At 44.3% G+C, this 20,668-nt stretch overlaps 1 protein-coding gene across 1 annotated transcript in view; it reads right to left on the minus strand.

The window, feature by feature from the left end:
• Positions 1-5,158: 5,158 nt before the first annotated feature.
• Positions 5,159-20,668, minus strand: part of BORA (BORA aurora kinase A activator) — a 47,272-nt gene continuing 31,762 nt past the window's right edge. Inside the window, exons 11-13 of the mRNA XM_077483127.1 lie at positions 15,889-16,020; positions 10,136-10,298; positions 5,159-8,151 (exon numbers count right to left, since the gene is read on the minus strand). Of these exons, the coding sequence (XP_077339253.1) occupies positions 8,090-8,151; positions 10,136-10,298; positions 15,889-16,020 (357 nt within the window). The 3' untranslated portion in view covers positions 5,159-8,089. The remainder of the gene's footprint in view (positions 8,152-10,135; positions 10,299-15,888; positions 16,021-20,668) is intronic.

The raw sequence follows: 20,668 nt of genomic DNA on the forward strand, positions 1-20,668 counted from the left end.
GTTACTGCCAAACATTTAACAGTTTGACATTATGTAAAAGAGAAAGCAGATTAAAATTCTGTGGAAAAAAAAAAAAAAAAAAAAAAAAAAGGGGGGGGGGGGGGAGGGGGCCGCTGCCATCCCCCCAGAAAGATCTGGGCTGCTCTCTGCAAAACCACTGCACAGAGCAGGCAAGCATAAGACATTTTTAAACAGAAAAAAAAAAAAAAAAAATACAAAACCTAAAAAGAAAACACTTTACTATCACTAAGAATGTAACCACGTCTGAAAATGTTTGCCTTTCTCATAACACAACCTTCTGCTTAAATCTGAACACTTTTTTGCACCTGAAGTGATTCTAGCAAAGTATAATGACCCCTTTCACATGGGGGAAAACTCCGTAGGGAAACACAGGTTGGTCAGGTGGAAACGGAGCGCCTGTCCATTTCCAGCCAACTATCATCTGATGCAATGGACGGATGGAGAATTAATCCCCCAATCTGTTTTTGGCAGACCAGATCAGTTGCTGGCGGGTGTCAGCAGACATCTGCCGGTCCCTAGAGAATAATGGCTAGTCTGATCATGTCCATTTGGAAAAACTGATGGGGGGGGGAAAAAAAAAAAAAAAAAAAAAAAAAAAAAAAATCGCCCCCCACGCCCTTTAGCCCCCCACCAACTCTTCTGCCGATCAGTTTTAGGGGCTTCAAATTTTTTCTGAAAACGAGCCTCTTTTAACCAGTTGCCGACCGCCGCACGCCGATGTACGTCGGTAGAATGGCACGGGCAGGCATAAGGACTTACATGTACGTCCCTTGCCTCCCGCGGGTCGGGGGCCCGATCAGGCCCCCGCCCGGTGCCTGCGGCGGTCGGTTTTCGTCCGGGAGCGATCCGGGACGAGGGGGCGGCCATTCATTCATGGCCACCCCCTCGCGATCGCTCCCGACGAATAGAAATCCCCGGTGACATCACTTCCTCTCCTGTAATGTAAACACAGGAGAGGAAGTGATGTATTCTCTCCTCCGTGTCGGTATTTTTCGTTCCGACACGGAGGAGAGCGGATCGGTGAGTTGCACCCACACTCTACACACACAGTAGAACATGCCAGGCACACTCACACCCCCCCTTTACCCCCCGATCACCCCCCCCCAATTACCCCTGCCCCCCAGTCACAGTGACACCAATGTCATTTTTTTTATTTTTTTGCATTGGTGTCATTTGTGACTGTAATAACTGTTAGGGCAGTTAGAGTTAGCCCCCTTTAGTTCTAATGTACCCCCCTAACCCCCCCAATAAAGGTTTAACCCCGTGATCACCCCCCGTCGCCAGTGTCACTAAGGCTGGGTTCACATTGCAGCGGTTTATGAGAACGAATGTGATTCGCACCGCACTGCAGTGCAAATCACATCCGATCTCTGTGCGATTCGAATTCAGCCATTCGCCGCAAATTCGCACGGGACCCTTTTTTTGGCCCGCAGCAGAATCGGATCGCATGGGTGTTCACACCATGCGATCCGAGTTTGCAGATCGCACTGCGATATGCGAACTGATCTGGGGGTGTCATTAACATTTCACTGACACTCCCAGCAGTTCGCATAGGGCAGTGTGAACTGCCGCCGGGAGGCATGCGATGCGGGAACCCGCCGCGGATTCGCGGCGTTTCCGCATCGCTCCAGTGTGAACCCAGCCTAATAAGCGATCATTTTTCTGATCGCCGTATTAGTGTCACAGGTGACGCTAGTTAGGCAGGTAGGTATTTAGGTTCGCCGCAGCTTTTTATAGCGCCAGGGACCCCCATATACTACCGCATAAAGCCCCCTGATTGCCCCCTAGTTAACCCTTTCACCAGTGATCACCATATAACTGTTACAGGTGACGCTGGTTGGTTAGTTATTTTTTTATAGTTTCAGGGCACCCGCCATTTATTACCTAATAAAGGTTTAACCCCCTGATCACCCGGCGGGTGTCATTTGTGACTAATAACTGTTAGGGCAGTTAGGGTTAGCCCCCTTTAGTTCTAAGGTACCCCCCTAACCCCCCCAATAAAGGTTTAACCCCGTGATCACCCCCCGTCGCCAGTGTCACTAAGGCTGGGTTCACATTGCAGCGGTTTATGAGAACGGATGTGATTCGCACCGCACTGCAGTGCAAATCACATCCGATCTCTGTGCGATTCGAGTTCAGCCATTCGCCGCACCCGCCGCAAATTCGCACGGGATCCTTTTTTTGGCCCGCAGCAGAATCGGATCGCAGGGGTGTTCACACCATGCGATCCGAGTTTGCAGATCGCACTGCGATATGCGAATTGATCTGGGGGTGTCAGTAACATTTCACTGACACTCCCAGCAGTTCGCATAGGGCAGTGTGAACTGCCGCCGGGAGGCATGCGATGCGGGAACCCGCCGCGCATTCGTGGCGTTCCCGCATCGCTCCAGTGTGAACCCAGCCTAATAAGCGATCGTTTTTCTGATCGCTGTATTAGTGTCACAGGTGACGCTAGTTAGGCAGGTAGGTATTTAGGTTCGCTGCAGCTTTTTATAGCGCCAGGGACCCCCATATACTACCGCATAAAGCCCCCTAGTTAACCCTTTCACCAGTGATCACCATATAACTGTTACAGGTGATGCTGGTTGGTTAGTTATTTTTTTATAGTTTCAGGGCACCCGCCATTTATTACCTAGTCTCACTAGTGTACCCCTAAATTTAGGGGTGTCTACTTTCCAAAATGGGGTCATTTGGGGGGGGGGTTTGTGCCATCTTGGCATTTTATGGCCTTCAAAACTGTAACGCCCTTAGAAAGCCTGAAGGCGGTGCTTGGTTTTCGGGGCCCCGTACGCGGCTAGGCTCCCAAAAAGTCCCACATATGTGGTATCCCCGTACTCAGGAGAAGCAGCAGAATTTATTTTGGGGTGTCATTTCACATACGCCCATAGCATGTGTGAGCAATATATCATTTAGTGACAACTTTGTGTAAAAAAAAAAAAAAAAAAAAAAAAATTTTTTTTGTCATTATTCAATCGCTTGAGGCAAAAAAATAAAATATTCAATGGGCTCAACATGCCACTTATCAATTTCCTTAGGGGGTCTACTTTCCAAAATGGGGTCATTTGGGGGGGTTTTGTACTGCCCTGCCATTTTAGCACCTCAAGAAATGAGATAGGCAGTCGTAAACTAAAAGCTGCGTAAATTCCAGAAAACGTACCTTAGTTTGTAGATGTGACAACTTTTGCGCAAACCAATAAATATACAATTATTGACTTTTTTTTTACCAAAGACATGTGGCTGAATACATTTTGGCCTAAATGTATGACTAAAATTGAGTTTATTGGATTTTTCTAATAACAAAAAGTAGAAAATATCATTTTTTTTCAAAATTTGCGGTCTTTTTACGTTTATATCGCAAAAAATAAAAATCGCAGAGGCAATCAAATACCATCAAAAGAAAGCTCTATTTGTGGGAAGAAAAGGACGCAAATTTTGTTTGGGTACAACATTGCATGACCGCGCAATTACCAGTTAAAGCAGCGCAGTGCCAAAGTGTAAAAAGACCTCTGGTCATTTACCAGCAAAATGGTCCGGTCTGAAAGTGGTTAAACTGCTCCCCATACTTCCTTTTAAATGGGAAAAGCCTTCTTATCTGTCGTGCGACCTAACACGGCCTCAAGACCTGGCCCAAATAGTAAGTCCCCCTGTGAGAGGAATCGCGCAGGAGGAGTTTTATTTTGGACTCGCTGTCCCCCTGCCATGTCTTCAGCCATAAGGCCCTCCTGGCTGAGTTGGTCAGGGCCGTAGACCTTGCGGACATTCGCACAGATTCAGCTAAAGCGTCGTTGAGCTCCCTAGCCGACCGGAGCGAGATAGACCACAGTCTCCTCCACTCTAGGTAACATAGCCTCAGCCTCCAACTGTTTAGCTAAGGTTCCTTAGTGGTGTCTCCCCACCAGAGAAAACACCATAACTGAGGGGACCGCGGGAGGAGACTTAAATTGTGAAATTGAAGGAGTTTCCTAAGAGGGGGAGGAGCCAGGGTCTGTCTACAGTGGCTGTCCTGAAAGACAGACTAGGGAAAAATATTTAACTTAAGTTTTTTTTTTTAGCATAGAGTTAACAGCCCTGTAAAGCCTCATACACACGGTACAATTGTTGGCCAACCGAGCGTCTGATTTTTGTCAAAAGGGCGTATCCCAGGATCTTGTCTTGCATACTAACCTTACACAATTGTTGTGGCACAAACATAGTGATGTACTACAAGGAATTTCAGCTCTTGAGCACCACCCTTTGGGCTCCTTCTGCCAATTTGGCGTTTGGTGAGCACTGATTCCGAGCTATGCGTGTTTGTACTTTTGTGTACTGACCATACAAAAAAAATCAGACGTGGAGCTGTTGTCCGCAGAAAATTTACTAGCCTGTCAGCCAACATTTGCTGGCTGAAAATTGGAAAACAGTTGTCTAAAAAGGAGCATATTAAAACTGTAAGAATTTAGGCCAAAACAATCAAACCGTGTGTACGAAGCTTAACATTTGTTTTGCCGTCTGCCCGTTCAGATGATTTCACCAAAATTCTCGTTTTTGTTTTGCATTTTGGAAACAAGGATTCGTGAGAAATAGGGATGAGCTCAGGCGTGTTCACATGGTCCATGTGCAGAGCTGCACTAATCACAGGCAGTGAGACATTACCCCGATGCACGGCTGCAGAGATCGAGCAATGTCTCACTGCCTGTGATTAGTGCAGCGCTGCACCGACCTCCTGGCAGACTCTGCACGTGGACCATGTGAACATGCCTGAGCTCATCCCTAGTGATAAAGCTTCAATGGAGAAAGGTTTCTCTCCACCCCCCCCCATAAAGCTGGCCATACACCATACAATTTTCTTATTCAATTTCCTTTAGATTTACCTTCAACTGTGTAGTACAAGGGGCTTGCCTGATTGCACACAAAAAAGTGTTCAGATTTGACCTCATATTATATGGTTTTGGTAAATCTATAAAAGAAAGTTGATGATGTATGGCCAACCTTACTCTTACTGGAGAGAATTTCGCTCCCTAGGGGTAGATTTCCTCTTACAAATGCTAAGAGACAACAAGTATGAGTTGTACGCAAGTCAGATGTTTGTAACGCAGGGACTGCCTGTATACAGACACTTTAGCAACATTATAAGAAGCAAAACTGTAAATGCAGAGCGTCAAAATAAAAACATTTATTACAGATAGTGTGTCACGCTTTTTACAATGATCCCTAAAACAAAATCATAGTAAAGCCAACCTGAATCCCATTAACTACTTTTGTATATAAATATGTAAAACTCCACCTATTAAAAGAAGCAGCAAACCTCTGGAACCCAATGTTTATATATAAACTGATAAACTTTGTACAGATCAATTAAATGTTTAGAAGATACTACACATTTCACACTCACTGTCAATGCAACATAATCATGTACAAATGAAAAGTATCTTATGAGGCCAAATGGAAAAAAAAGTAAAGATATATATTTGAGGCTGTAAAACACAATAGTGAACTAAAACAAATACAAAAAAAAAAAAAAAAAAACATTGCTTGATAAAGTTTGTCCTTCTGTGGACCTTTTACCCTCAGTTTGTGATCTCAGTCACCGAACACAATAAATCATAAAAAACACAAAACTGCAGCAACAAAGGAGAAACAGAAGTCAAACTGTCAGATACCATCATTGTGCCATTGAGCAGCATTGGTACTATCTTTATAGAGAACATGAAAAACAGTATTGTGGAACAGATGGATCACCTTTCCAAACATCAGATGTAAAGCTGGCCACACACATTTGAAGACAACTCTGATCTCCTTTAGATATACTAAAGTATGTAGTGTCTGAACACTCTAGTCAAGCAGATGGTAAATCTAAAATGTAGATTGAATGGTCATTCTAAAACCATTGGGTGGGCTGAACTTAGCCACAAAGAGCCAGTTGCTGTTTGAGCACCACTGTGTCTAAATGGGAGATCTAGATCACCAATGCAAAGCAGAGACTTCTATGTAGTCCTGCACTTTTGGGTGTCTGAGGCAGTGGACCCATCACTACACAAGTGGCCCTTTAAAAAAAAACTTTACTAAACTTCTTAAAAAAAAAAAAAAAAACCCACACACCATAGAGAACACTGATGGCATCCAAAAGTTAGGTTATCTACATTCATTTTGCAACACCTATAAAATAAGGTAGCACTCATTGTTACTGTCAAACATTTAACAGTTTGACATTATATAAAAGAGAAAGCAGATTATTAAAATTCTGTGCAAAAAAATAAAATAAAGGCTTTATTGGCTGCAGATTGATTAACACAACTAGAAGTGGGGTTATTAATGCATCACCTAGAGCAACAGTAAATGAGCAGTGACACTTCCGAGAGAGCGCTAAAGATTAACCATGATGGCCACAGGGTTCTGGCTTGGATAGGTTGTGGAAGTGAATCTACAGCAGGCAAAAAAAAAACCCCATCGATGGGCTTAGGTTTCTCTAAAATCGGGGAAATTAAATCTGCCCTGGTGGAAAAACGTGGGGAGGAAATTGAAATGTTAAAGTCACCAGAACAGCAGAGGGGAAATCTCCCAATAGAGAGACACTGACAGTAATAAAAAGCTGACAAAAGGTTTCTCATTATCCAAAACAAAGGTTTCAACTGCAACCTCACCTTAAAGTGAATCTGCATGGCTAGAAACAGAGGAGGCCATTTACCTGTCTGACACGTAGATTTGTTTTCTTTAGTACCCAGAATTGTTATGCAATTATGTCACCAACCTCGGAAAAGCATGCAACTAGTAAAGTCATAACTCATGATCTGCAACATGGCTTTCCTGGGTCAACTAACATTTCCAGAAGGAGGTTAAATAATTGCAGCTTCCATCTTTCCCCAAAACCCCTTTCACACTGAGGCGCTTTACAGGCACTATAGCGCTAATAATAGCACCTGTAAAGAGCCTCTCCCGTCTCTCCAGTGTGAAAGCCCGAGTGCTTTCGCACTGGAGCGGTGTGCTTGCAGGACGGTTAAAAAAAAAAAAAAAAAAAGTAAAAGTACTGCAAGCTGCATCTTTGCAACGGTGTATACACCGCTCCTAAAGTGCCCCTGCCCATTGAAGACAATGGGGTAGTGCCGGCAAACAGCCACTGCAGTGGTGCTTTACAGGTGGTTTTTACCCCCTTTTCAGCCATTAGCGGGGGTTAAAACCATCCCGTTAGCAGCCAAAAAGAGTTGGTAAAGCACCACTAAATATAGTGCTGCTTTACTGTCGACGCCCACCCCAGTGTGAAGGGGCTCCAAGTACAGGTACCCCCTGGGTGCTGGAGTACTTCTGAACAGGCACAGGTATAAATCATTACAAATGGTAATCTGGAATGCTGAAAATGTGCAAGTCTTCATATATTAAAATTATTGTCATAATTCTAACTATGTCAAAACAATAACAAAATTCTACATTGGCAAATAGGGATAATGTAATTTTAGAACAATGCTGTTGGCTATAGAAAGTTGAGCCCTTTTAAGCCTAATTTCTAGAGATTCTAAACATCAGAATCCCATAATGTATATAAATTAATGGTGCCTTTGTTGATGCTTAACCTTCAAATGCATTTCACCACAGTGACTAAAGGCTGTGTTATTAACTACATAAAGAAATAATGGACTTCTATTGTTTACAGTCACCTTTTTACTAGCCCGTAAACATCAATCATTCAGAGATGTGCTTACTTAGCACTGGTAGACAGGTTATTGCTCATCAGCTGTCCTTGGAGCTCTAGAACATTGAAGAAAATAACTTCTGTTTAGCAGCACTACAGAGAGTGGTAATCAGATCTTTACAGATCTGCCCATTATTTATACATCAAAAGTACAATTGAAAAATATACATGGCAGCTGAATATATCTACACAGGGAGCCAAGCTTTTAGACATCATGCAAAATGCATATGAAATGTTGTATTGTCCAACTTAATGAAAAAAAAAAAATCCTTTGGTTCAGAACCGTTGTTTTGAATAAATACACCACATTGGGGGTTGGTGGCACCGAGCACCTTTTCACATTCATAGGTTAAGGTCAAGTTTTATCAGTATTCACAGATTTATTTTTCCCCCCCTATTGGAAGATCATTGCAGAAAACTTGACACAGGCCTCCCATCCATGCTTTGTTGGGTGTTTTGGAGTCGTGCTGGAAAATAAAAATAAAAAATTAGCACAAGAACACAGAATAAATCCTCACTAATATGTATCTATCTTTCATGGGGGAAAAAAATAAAATAAAAAATTATATATATATATATATATATATATATATATATATATAGATATATATATATATATATATATATATATATAGATATATATATAGATATATATATATATATATATATATATAGAGAGATAGATATATATATATATATATATAGAGAGATAGATATATATATATATATATATATATATATATATAGAGAGATAGATATATATATATATATATATATATATATAGAGAGATAGATATATATATATATATATATATATATATATATATATATATATATATATATATATATATATATATATATATAGAGAGATATATATATATATATATATATATATATATATATATATATATATATAGAGAGATAGATATATATATATATATATATATATATATATATAGAGAGATAGATAGATATATATATATATATATATATATATATATATATATATATATTATATATATATATATATATATATATATAGCGCATGATTGCGACACTAAGCATTTTGTAATTCAGGGCTCGACAAATCCCACGTGCCAGGTGGCCTGGGTTTGTCAGTGACAGGTGCCTCTGCTACAGGGTGAGCTGTGGGGTCTTGGCCGGGAAAGTGGGGCCGCCTCACAGGCCTCGTGTTCCCTCCAGACACAGAGCACTGTCTGGTAACATGATTAGCGGCAGTAGTGAGATGGAGCAGGAAGAGAGTGGCGCAGCAGACGGTGACATGGTGAGAGGTTCCTCCTCCACACTCTGTTGGCAGAGCAGCGCCACGTGTGTGAAAGGGGAGAGGGAGAGAGGGGGGAGAGGGGGACTCACCCACCTCCGACATCACGCTGAATTTGTCAGCTTCTCTGTAGTTTCACACATAGCAGCGCTGCAGAGCATTCAGTTATACTATCGGCTGTGAAACCTGCCTTTGCCACTCTGTGCTGTCCATCAGTGCTACCTGTCAGTTCCCCATCAGTGGCACCTCAGTGCCAACCTCAATGCTGCCTATCAGAGCACATCAGTGAAGGAGAAATTTATATATATTTATATATATATATATATATATATATATATATATATATATATATATATATATATATATATATATATATATATATATATATATATAATATATATATATATATATATATATATATTTATTTATTTATTTTTTGCAAAATCTTACAAAACAAAAAGTTTATTTTTTTCCATCACTTGGCTTCAGGCATGAGCAATTCTTATTGCCCGATGCCCCAGACATGCAGTTATGGATGCTTGGCATAGGATTTAAAAAACTGGCTCCTAGATTCTAAGCAAATTTGTCAAGCCCTGGTAATTGAATGTTATTAAAAATGACCTTTTTTCAATCTGCAGCCAATGGAATTTTCTGAGAATACATTGGTATATGGCTACCTGGAGTTCTGTACAAAGAGGGCGTACTGACCATTCCCAGAAACATAATTTCCTACTTGCGTGATTGGCTCACCAATTTTCCCAAAAATCTGCCCAAGATAGTCAGATTTCAGGCATCCCATGCAACAAAAATGTCATTTTTTCAGAGATACTTTCAATAGGAACACATCTAAAGTGATGAAGGCCCAGCAGCTTTCCTCATTAGTGCCTTGTAGATCCACACCTGACAATTATGAAACCACCCACATTAAACCCACTCAGAACAGAGGCACAGAAACACACATGGATTTCTTCAGAATAACATAAAAAAAGTAGGAATCTGCAAAGTTTGTTATAATCCTTACAATGTACACAGATCACCCAGAGGGGAATGTTTTTTTTTTGTTTTGTTTTGTTTTTTTAGAAAAAGAAGAAGCGGAGTCACGCTTTGTACTTTCTAGGGAGAAGAAAAAAAATAAAATAAAAACCCACCATAATGAATGTCACACATACCATTTTTATTAAATCTGTTAACCTGACGATCTCTGCTGAGTTTCCATGTTCCAGATTGAAGAACCTGATGTAATGTATTACTTGTTTTTTGAGGGAGATATTCCAATTCTGGAGACTCAACATCTAACAGCTTATATCCTTGAACTTCCAAAGCGGAAAAATCCTTGGTTAGAAGGAAAAAAATAAAATTGCTTTATATTATTTTACAAAGACCACCATAATAAATTTTCAGTTATGCACGCGAGTTATATAGAATACTGGTAATGTTTGATTACAAAAATTATCACAGGATACAGATTAAATGATTCTAAAGGATTTTTTCCTTTTTAAAAATAAAAGCCATATCATTACTTATCTACACTGTGCAATCGTTTTGCACACAGGAGCCACAATCTTCCTTTTCTGGGGTCCCCCTGCTGGCACTACTGGCTCCTCCACCCTTCTGAGTGCCCTATAGTAAGCAGTTTGTTATGGGAGCACTTGTGCGGGCTTGCTCCAGAGCTGCGCTGTGTCCATTGAAACAGACAGGTCAGCTCTGCCCCTTGCTCTCTTATGCCAATGGCTCCTGGCACTGCCTTGATCTCCAGTGAGGAGACAGAGCTGCTGCTCTTGAGCAGTGCTGGATCACGATAGGGCTCAGGTAAGTATAGTGCTAGGGCTGTACGTCTAGTGTAGAAGGCCCCATTGAAGTCTATGAAGCATTACTGTGCAAACATGGTCTGTGGTGGAGAAGATTTCAAGACCATGAAGTAGGCACCAGGGGTGCCCATTGCTTTTGGAGTGCAGTAAAAAACACCTTGGGGTAGGGGAATGTTTTATTAGGTTGATATAAAAACCAAGGATACAGGAAAGCATTTCATTGCCCTTTGGCCTATCCTTCACTAAAGGATCCTTGCACCTCTTCTAGCCCTTCTCAGAACACCGTGCAATCAGGTCACAGGTTATCTAGATGGCCTGCTCTTAAAAAGGACTCCCTTCCAGCTGTCTGCAAAGAATGCAGATGCTCCAAGCTTTTGGCCTTCAAAAATCTGCTCTGCAGCCTCGTCTTCACCTGCAATACCTGGGCCTAAGCTACATACAGCCGAAGCAATTTTTTATTATTTTTTTAAACACACTGAACAAACTGATTTCAAGACCCAAGAATGAGTTTTGAGAGAGCATAGACACCTGTCTGAGACTCTCCATGAGAGTTCTGGCCCTCATGGTCGCCTTTTCAGAGAAAAGGATTTTACAGAGAAAAGGATTTTACAGAGAGCACAAAAACCCTATTTTCTCCATCGTTCACTGACCGACAAAGCTCCATTAATCTTGACCGTAGGGACGTCCCCAAGCAGTGTCATATCAAGGGGTGGGAACAGCATAAAACTTCACCCACAACCAACAGTGCTCCCTAACCGGGGAGTCACCATCTTAACTACCCGCATCAGAACTTGAGGTCAACAAATGCAACAGTGCATTAATACTCAGACAACTGTATTTTTAAAATGGAGGAAAGTGCAGAATTTCAACATTACGTGGCCGCCTGCAAAACTTTGCGGCCAAAGCAGGCATCAGGCAATGCGCTTAAAGCCGCTTTGTAGAATTTGGTAAAAGTGTGAACGGACGACCAAGTCGCCGCCTTACACACTTGAGCGACTGATGTTTGACATCGGAAAGCCCAAAAGAGGTTCCAATTGCCCTGGTGGAATGGTTCGTGACAGGAAAGGGGGGGCACCTGCCCCTTTAAGGTGTAGGCCACAATCTGCCTGATCCACCTGGAAAATACCCTTTTTCGGACCAGCTACCGAAATGAACAGAGTCTGGACTTCCAAAAAGGGAGCCGTGGCAGACAAATATACCCTTAGAGCCCGGACCACGTCCAGGGAATGAAGGGCCACCTCCTTAGGATGTGTAGGGCGACTTGCAAGACAAGGCTGCCAGTTCCGAAAACCTCCTGGCCGCTAGGAAGACCACTTTCTGAGAAAGAGTCAACAAGGTGATTTCCCTGATGTTCTCAAACAGCGGTTTCTGAAGCGCCGATAGCACCAGGTTCAGATCCCATGGGGGTAAAGGTGGACGCACCGGAGGAACTACATGCCGGACGCCTTGAATAAAGTGCTCACTAGAGAGCGAGATGCCAGGGGTCGTTGGGGGGGGGGGGGGGGACATTTGTCTCTTAAAATGGTGCTTAAAGCCAGTTTCTGGTCTACTCCTCGCTGTAGAAACAGGATTCTGGAAACAGAATAGGTGCACGGACACCACCCTTTCTCCTCACACATACCATCATACCTGGAAGGCCTACATCTCCATATCTTCCGAGAAGATTTTCGTGCCCTCAACATAGTTGAAATCACCGAGTCCGACAGGCCCCGGTTCCTTTAAAACCAGCGATGGTAAAGCAGGATGGAGGAGAACCGGACCATGACACAGAAGGTCCTCTCGTAACGGTAGTCGCCAGAGAGTGTCTGTAACCAGGCATACTAGGTCGGCGTTCCAGTAATCAGCATTACTGGAATCCCCTCGGCCTCCAACTGACTGGCTTACCCGAATCTGCCAATCCAGGGATAGGGGAGATTTGTCCCATTTTGTCAATATCTCCTTCTGCAAGACTCTGGTGTGAAACTGGGCGCATGGTACCGCCTCGAAGGAGGCCACCATGAGGCCCAGAACTCGCATGCAGAAGCGCAGCTCTGAGAGAGTCTGCAGTTTGTCTGAAGGGAGAAAAACTCTCGCTTCCATGGAGTGCAGCAGTAAGCCTAGGTACTACAAGCGCTGAGTCGGTATGAGCACCGACTTTTTACGTTCAACAGCCACCCAAATTCCTGCAGGGTTTGCATGGATGATCGCCACTGCCTCCTTTAATTCTGAGGTGGAAGATGCTCTCAGGAGGAGATAGTTTAGGTAACCTACGATTGTGGTCCCGCGTTGTCGCAACAACGCTAAAATCTGAGCCAAAACCTTGGTAAAGACTCGGGGTACTGAAACCAAACCAAAAAGGGAAAGCCACAAACTGGTAGTGGGCTTCCCCAACTGAAAGAAGAAAAATAAAAAATAATGTTTTTTCGCAGAAACCTCTGATGCCCGAGGCATAGGGGTATGTGCAGGTACACATCCTGGATGTCCAAAGATGCCAGGGAGTCCCCTTGATGGAGTGCATTGACTACTGAGCGAACAGATTCCATTCTGAACCCCTGTACTTTCACAAGAGGGATTTCAGGTCCAAGATTGTAGTCCCCAAAAAGGAAGGGGTACGTCCAAACAGATTGGAGTAGAACCCCTGCAACCTTTCCGACTCAGAAACAGGCACCATCACCCCACAGCTTAGCCGGTCCCTTACTGCCCTCCAATAGGGCCTCCCGGCGAGCTGGGAGTAAGGGTATGCTGGAGGAGGAAGAATCTGTTTGGTGGCCAAGAGAGGAACTCTTGTAGCCAGAGGAAATCAGTTTGCATACCCATTGGTCGGACAGCCGAGAGGTCCACTGGGCTGCAAACTCCCGAAGGCGGCCCTGGGGGGCAAACCTTCATGCTGTAGCACTTTTTGCTCGCAGGCTTAGTAGGCTTGCAGTTCTGGGGACGCTTTTGTCCCTCAGAGGTCTTCCTGTCAGACTGGGAGCGTTTAGCCGAAGTCTTTAAAAAAAAAAAAAAAAAAAAAAAAAAAAAAGAAGGCCTCTTGAGCGGACGGAGAATGAGGGCCCTTGCCTGCGGCGTGGCTCCTTAGCCTTCCTGGCCTGTGGGAGCAAGGTACTGTTCCCACCTGTGACATTTTTAATAATGTCATCTGAGGCTCCAAAAAGCCACTCACCAAAGAAGGGTAGATCAGTCAAGGCTTTTTTTTTTTTATGCCTGGTCCGCAGACCAGCATTTTAGGCAAATCAGGCGCTGCAGCGCTACTGCTGACACTGAAGCCCTGTACAGCACGGCCGTGCACCAAGTGGTCTGCTAGTTCCACGCAGATGGGAGTAGCCTGCTGCTTCTCAAATTCGCAGTGCAAAAGTTTTTCCCATTCAGTAAGTGTCTGCGACACAAGTGGTGTGGCCAGTACTGTCATATTGCTGACCCCACAACCGTAAACAAGGAACAGGCCACTGCTTCGGCCTTCCTGTCAGTAGGGTCCTTAAATGCAGGAGTCCCCTCTACCGGGATCGTGGATACTGGGAGGTCCACGACCGGAGGAGCTGACCATTATTTAAGGCAGCTCTCCTCAAAAAGGGGCCGAGAAGGTCCGTTGCGGGCTTCCGCATTCTTTGTATATGAACTTATCAAAACAAGTGAGATACGGAAACACCTTAGGTGTGTGGGCTGGCTTACCGGACCCAAAGGGGACCACTACTTCAGCAGAGGAACCTGCCGTATCCTGAATTTTCAGGGTATCATGCACAGCTCTGATAAGTGCTACAACTAGCGCTTTGTCTTGCGAGAGCAGGGGCCGCAGTCTGTGTCAGAGCTCTCCCTGGAGGATGGGGGGCAGGGGCCGCTTTTTACCACATTAGCGCCCACACACCGCCTCCACCCTGGCAACGAACATTCAAAGCATCCAAAGGCACTGCACTGTTTGCAGACGAGCCAGTTGCAATTGCAGGGAGTTCTGGTGAAGAAACACCAGTTTCTGAAGCCATGTTGACCCACCCTGTCTGCCACCCTTGGGGACTTAGGACAGGTGCACAATCCCACCCTCCTAGCTGCTGCAGACTGAGGGGCCCCCACTGCAGGACTCACCACCCCGACCGAGTGCTGTGCTGTTCATTTACTGGTGCCTGTGTCCAGTATCAGCTCCCAGGTGTCCTGAGCAAAACACCTTGCTGTTCTGAGCAGCAGGGACCAGCGCTGAGCATAAAAACCACGCTAGACTACAACAAAATGGCTGCCAGACGCCCTGTATAAAGGACATAATCACAGGGAAAATGGCAGCCGAGCTATAGAAAAATGGCCCCTGACCATGCTTTCCACTGAGGCACACCAAAAATGGCTGACAAACAACTGTACACCGTGAAAGGACAGAGAAAGCGCTATGGTGATCAGCGCATGCAGACCTCCAGACGCCCAGCTGCTGGCCACTGCACACTGTGACAAAGACATCGGTAGTCCGGTCACGTTTGTGCCCCAGAGCGTTGAGCTCACCGCCCGCCCCTGGAGCTTGAGGGGCATGTCGTGGCTGACCCAGCGTGTAGCTAGGGTCTGCACACGCTTGATAGCCAGGCTGGGGAGACTACAAGGATCTAGATTATCCAGCCTGTCACCCAGCTGGCTGTTGATAGCAGATCGTAGGATCTTAACATCTTGCGCAAAAGGCAGAAGTCAGCAAAAAAATAAATAAAAAATAATCCCAGGACCAATGGTCCCTAGGTCCATCTCCTTCACTAGGCAGAAAAAAAAACTAAGCTGCAGAAAGCAGGCTGAGGGGTTGTTACCAGAGGGACCGCCCCCTGGGCGGAACTGTACAGTTCTGTTTTCACATGTATAACATGTTCTGCCTAGTCCTCTCCTGAAGGTGGCGTAATAACCCTACGGTCAAGATTATGGAGCTGTGTCAGTCAATGAACGATAGAGAAATTGTATCTGGGTACTGTGCCGCACAACTGCGCAATTGTCAGTTAAAGTAGTGCAGTGCCCAAAAAAATGGCCTGGTCATGGGGGGGGGGGGGTTGGTGTAAACCTTCCAGGGCTTAAGTGGTTAAAGCCCCCCCCCCCCTCCATTATTTGTCATCTTTTTCTTTTAACTACACTGGTGCCCTTACAAGGGCTCAACTAGGAAGGATGAAGAGCTTATTGCATACCTTGGTTTTGACATGTTGAGATGCATTCTGAATTTCAGAAAACTGTAAATCGCCCTCTTTGTATGCTCCTTCTCCACCAATTCCATCCATTAAACTGGATCCACATGTTTGTGTAGTATAACCACTGTCCACCTTTGTAAATCACAAAATAAAAGCGAAGAAATTAAATGTATAATCACATAAAAAAAAAAAAAAAAGAGAAGTTATACAGTATAAAAGATAGAGGTTAGATCAGTTCAATACAAGAGCAAGCAATATAAAAATGACCAAGAACATCATGCAGCTCAGTTATTTGTTGCATCACATAAGCAAGAAATTTTTTATCTAGCCAGATTTTTTTTTTTTTTTAAAGCGATTGTAAAACGTCTTGTTATACAATTTTATTTTTTCGTTTTTTTAATGCACTTACATGAATCGTGGAAATGCCCGAATAAGATTGTGAGGGGGGGGGGTTGGGGGGATTGAATCAAGATTGCAATTTTTTTTTTAAAACAATTGTGCAGCTCCAGTGAATAGCAAGCTTTAGCAAACATGAAGAAGCTTTCTCCAAGTCTCTAAAGCCCTGTTTGGGTCAAATTTCATCTGGTTTACATCCACTTTAAGATCTTTTGTAGAACATTTCCAAACACATATCTGTAGCGTTTTCTCATGTGTTTCTGCTGTTTCAATCCTCTGTTATCAGCAAAACGTCTGACAACTTCTCCAAGACCGGCAATAAAAGCAGCTGAAAATTTGTGTGGCGGAAGGTTGCTATAAATAGATTAGCAGAGAGCTGGTCTTGTCACAGCACAGCTCTGAAAGTATCTTCCCTTCTCTGTCAATGTGGGGGGGAATCTTTTCTCCAGGCAGCGGTCTCCCAGTGTAAGCCAAGAATATACTCCTGCAGCTGAATGAGCAAGTGAACAATCTAACACAATGTAAAAATTCTAAATACAGAAAGAAAAAGACAGCAAAAAGAAAAGACAGCAGATATGAAAAAAAAAAAAAAAAAAAAAAAAAAACTGCCTCCTTCAGTGGTGACATCACTTCCCCCTCGGCGGCGCAGTCATCTGGGACCTGTCACGTGTCCCAGATGACTGCAACGCATCACGCTGCGCGACACCACTCACGCTGTGGGTGCCGCGAGTGTAGCGGGGAACAAAGGGGGGGGGGGGGGGGCTTCATTCTCCCGCATCGCTAGACCCTGGGACAGGCAAGTGTCCGATTATTGAAACTGCAGTATTTGTAGCTGCCGACTTTTTATTTTAATTTTATTTTTTTAGGGCGCATCCCACTTTAAAATGTATTTCTTTCCCCCCCCCCCCCTCTTAAAAAAAACGAAATGTCATCAGTCCCTAAAAGGGTAACTAAACCAAAAAGCAATCCCTGAATGTACTGGCTACATTAAAAAGGAGTTGTAAACCCTCATGGTTTTTCACCTTAATGCGGTGCTGCAGCCCCCCTTTACAAACCTGAACCCAAACCTTTGCCGGCTGGGAACGTGCAGACCAGCTCTAGCTGGTGTCCTCATTGGATAGATGGATAGCAGTGCAGCTATTGGCTCCCGCCAATCCCATCCAATGACGCGGAGCAGAGTCCTGCATTCTGTGAATGGACACAGTTGCAGGACTCGGGAGCGCACCCGCACAGGTGTGCACTGTAGGAGAGAGCTTCTCCAGCATGGACACTCAATGCGGGGAGAAGCCAGGAGTGCCGCTGAGGAACCCCAGAAGAGGAGGCCCGGGAGCCACTCCGTGTAAAAAACTGCACAGTGGAGGCAAGTATGATGACATTTATTCATTTTTAAATAACACACTGAAGCTTTACAATCCCTTTAGGCTTTTTATTAGGGGAGCACCGAATGGGTTTTTTGGTGCCGAACCCGATACCGGGAAAAAAAAAAACCCCCACTAGGCCGAAAACCGAAAAAGGCTGTTTTTAAAAAATATTTTCATACAGGAGATGGTCAGAGAGAGTGAAGACATGGTACAGGAGATGGATGCAGCCTCACCAGTCCCCTCAGATGCAACCTGCCTGATAAAATACATGCACAGTGTTCTCCATGTATTCCAATGGCTCTAGTTCACGAGATAGGAGATATTTTTTTTTTTTTATATGGCCAATAAAGGGAGTACAGCCTTTGGCCTGTGACCTGGTTTTATATAGCATGGCTACATTCACACAAGCGGCCAGAGGTAAACAAATGACTCTTTTGGATGCAGTAGCACTGTGGGCACAAAAAAAAAAAAAAAAAAAAAAAAAAGAAACCCCACACACCTTGTGGTTTAGCTGCGGACAAAACTCTGCAGTAATGCTTGCCCTGGGCACACGCTTTTCCCCTCATGCAGCTTGCCAGTGTCTGAATGCAGCCTCACCCGTGCCCAGATCAGAGTGGTGATCTCCATGTGTCACAGAGCTGTGCATCGAATTGCCTGGGCGGCTGCAGTAACAATGTTCTGCCTCCTGTAATCACGTCAGGCTGATTCAATGTCTCGCCATTGGATCAGTGTGCTGTCTGTCACAGGAGGCGGGACATTGTTACTGCAGCCGCCCAGGCAATTCAATGCACAGCTCCGTGACACACCGAGATCACCACTCGGGAGGAAAGAAGACTGGGGATGAGTCAGGAAAACGCCCCTGAAATGGGCGGCACCAGGGAGTGGAGGCCCGCCCAGGCCCTGCCCCCATTATCAGCAAGATTTTCCTTTTCGGCAATGTGCTGAAAACACCATTCTCGGACGATATGTTTCGGCGACCGAAATTTCAGTGCATCCCTACTTTTTATCCTTAAATCTTTACCCAATGACCTAGCCAGTAAGCCCCCTTACCAGCCTTAAAGCAGTATTAAGCCCAAAAATAAAACATATTGCAGCTTGCCAATCTTTATAATGTGGTGGTTAATTTTCTCTTTCAGGCCTTTTGTCACCTGGCGACACCAATAACATGTTCTTTCTTAGGCCCCTTTCACATCAGTGGAACGCTCAGGTCCGCTTGTCCTTTTTTTAAATTTTTTTTTTTTTTTTTTTTAGGCGGACCCAAATCAGACCATCCACAGCTCTCTATGAAGCAGCGGATGTCAGCGGACATGTATCCGCTGTCATCCAATCTGGTCCACTAAAAACAAACGGATGGGGATACATTTGCCATCCGTCCGGCAAATCAGGTGGAAACAAACATGCAGTCATTTCTGTTCTGCATAGCAGACACAGACCTATCACCCAGATCAAGCCTGCTCAGCGGGGGATCTCTCAGCTGAGCAGGTGGATCCCGCCCCAGTCTGAAAAGGGGTCTTAGGGTGTCTTCACGCTGGATAGAGTGGCAACAGACACCTTTGGACTGTAGTATTGTCAGTCTGGGGAGAGTGTAGCATTAGATGCACTAGTACATTTAGATGGACTTGACCAAACAAATTAAAGCCAAAACACCAGCTAACGCATTTTAAGCAGTTACAATGTTTTTTTGGGGGATAAAAGTTTTACATAAATATCATTGCAAGCACCACTGTCAGCATAGATTTGTCCCAACAGTGTAACTGCCACTTTCCAGTCAAATTCTAACTAAGACTTAATCTACTCCCACCCTCATTCTAAAACATCTATTCCATGTACTCTATAAAAAGAAAGAAGTCAATAGTTGTCGATTCTGAAGCTGCTCCAGTCTGATCACAGCGTCAGCGCAAAAGGAGGAGACGTAGCTACAACAGCTGCAGATGTGTGATGTAATGCATAGGCTTACTATGGGGCATCGGTTGTCAGCTGTCAATCCTCTATACTGAAGTCGGCAATGTGACCGGACCAGCTTCAGAATAGCCAAGTACTGGTTTGCACTTCTGCCTAGCAGCACTAGGATCGTCTGTTTGAAGCCCAACCATCACACTACCTGCTTGGAGTTTACATGTTCTCTTGGTGCCAGCGTGGGTTTCCTCCGGGTACTCCCCTTTCCCCCCCCCCACTCCAGACATGCTGGTAAGCAATTGGCTCCTGTTTAATTTGGCCCTAGTATGTGTATGCAATGGGAACTTTAAATTGTAAGCTCCCGAGGGCAGGGACTGATATCAATGCACAATGTACAAGTGTTGTGTAATCCACAAGTATTTTTGCTGTATAGCGGGTGAGGGGGCTCACAGCAGAGAGCGGGAGGACAGAGGCATGTAAACTGACCACGGTATCATTACACAGCACAAGCACTGTGCTACAGATCATGCCTTAAACAGGCTTTCCTCTTTTTTTTTTTTTATGTTTTTAGAGTGCTTTCACTCTGAAGCGTTGGGGATGTCGGCAGTAAAGCACGGCCATTTTTATCCGCGCTTTACCATCCTTTTAGTGGCACTATTCGGCTGCTAGCAGGGCACTTTTAACCCCTAGTGCTAGTGGCCCAAAAAAAAAAAAAAAAAAAAAAAAAAGTGTTGTTAAAACCCTGTTTGGCAGGGCTGCCCATTAATTTCAATGGGCAGGGGCGCTTTAGGAGCAGTGTATACACCGCTCCTACAGTGCTGCATAGATGCTGCTTGCAGGACTTTTTTTTTACCATCCTGCAAGCGCACTGCTCCAGTGTGAAAGCACTCAGCCTTTTACACTGAAGCAACAGGAGGGGAGCTTTACAGGCGTTATTTTTAACTCTATAGTACCTCAGTGTGAAAGCAGCCTTACAACCACTTTAACAAGCTGAAGTTAGAAGCCGATTGGCTACCATGAACAGCTGCACCAGGATTTTGCAACTCTCCTGATTTAGCAAATCAACCCCACAGTCATCTCCCTGTGGATGAGTATTTAACCACTGCAGTGTGAGGAGACCCCACTGC

The sequence above is a fragment of the Lithobates pipiens genome, unplaced genomic scaffold (genome assembly GCF_037356315.1).
Source record: "Lithobates pipiens isolate NorthernLeopardFrog02 unplaced genomic scaffold, aLitPip1_a1.2 Scaffold_16, whole genome shotgun sequence".
Lineage (NCBI taxonomy): Eukaryota > Metazoa > Chordata > Amphibia > Anura > Ranidae > Lithobates > Lithobates pipiens.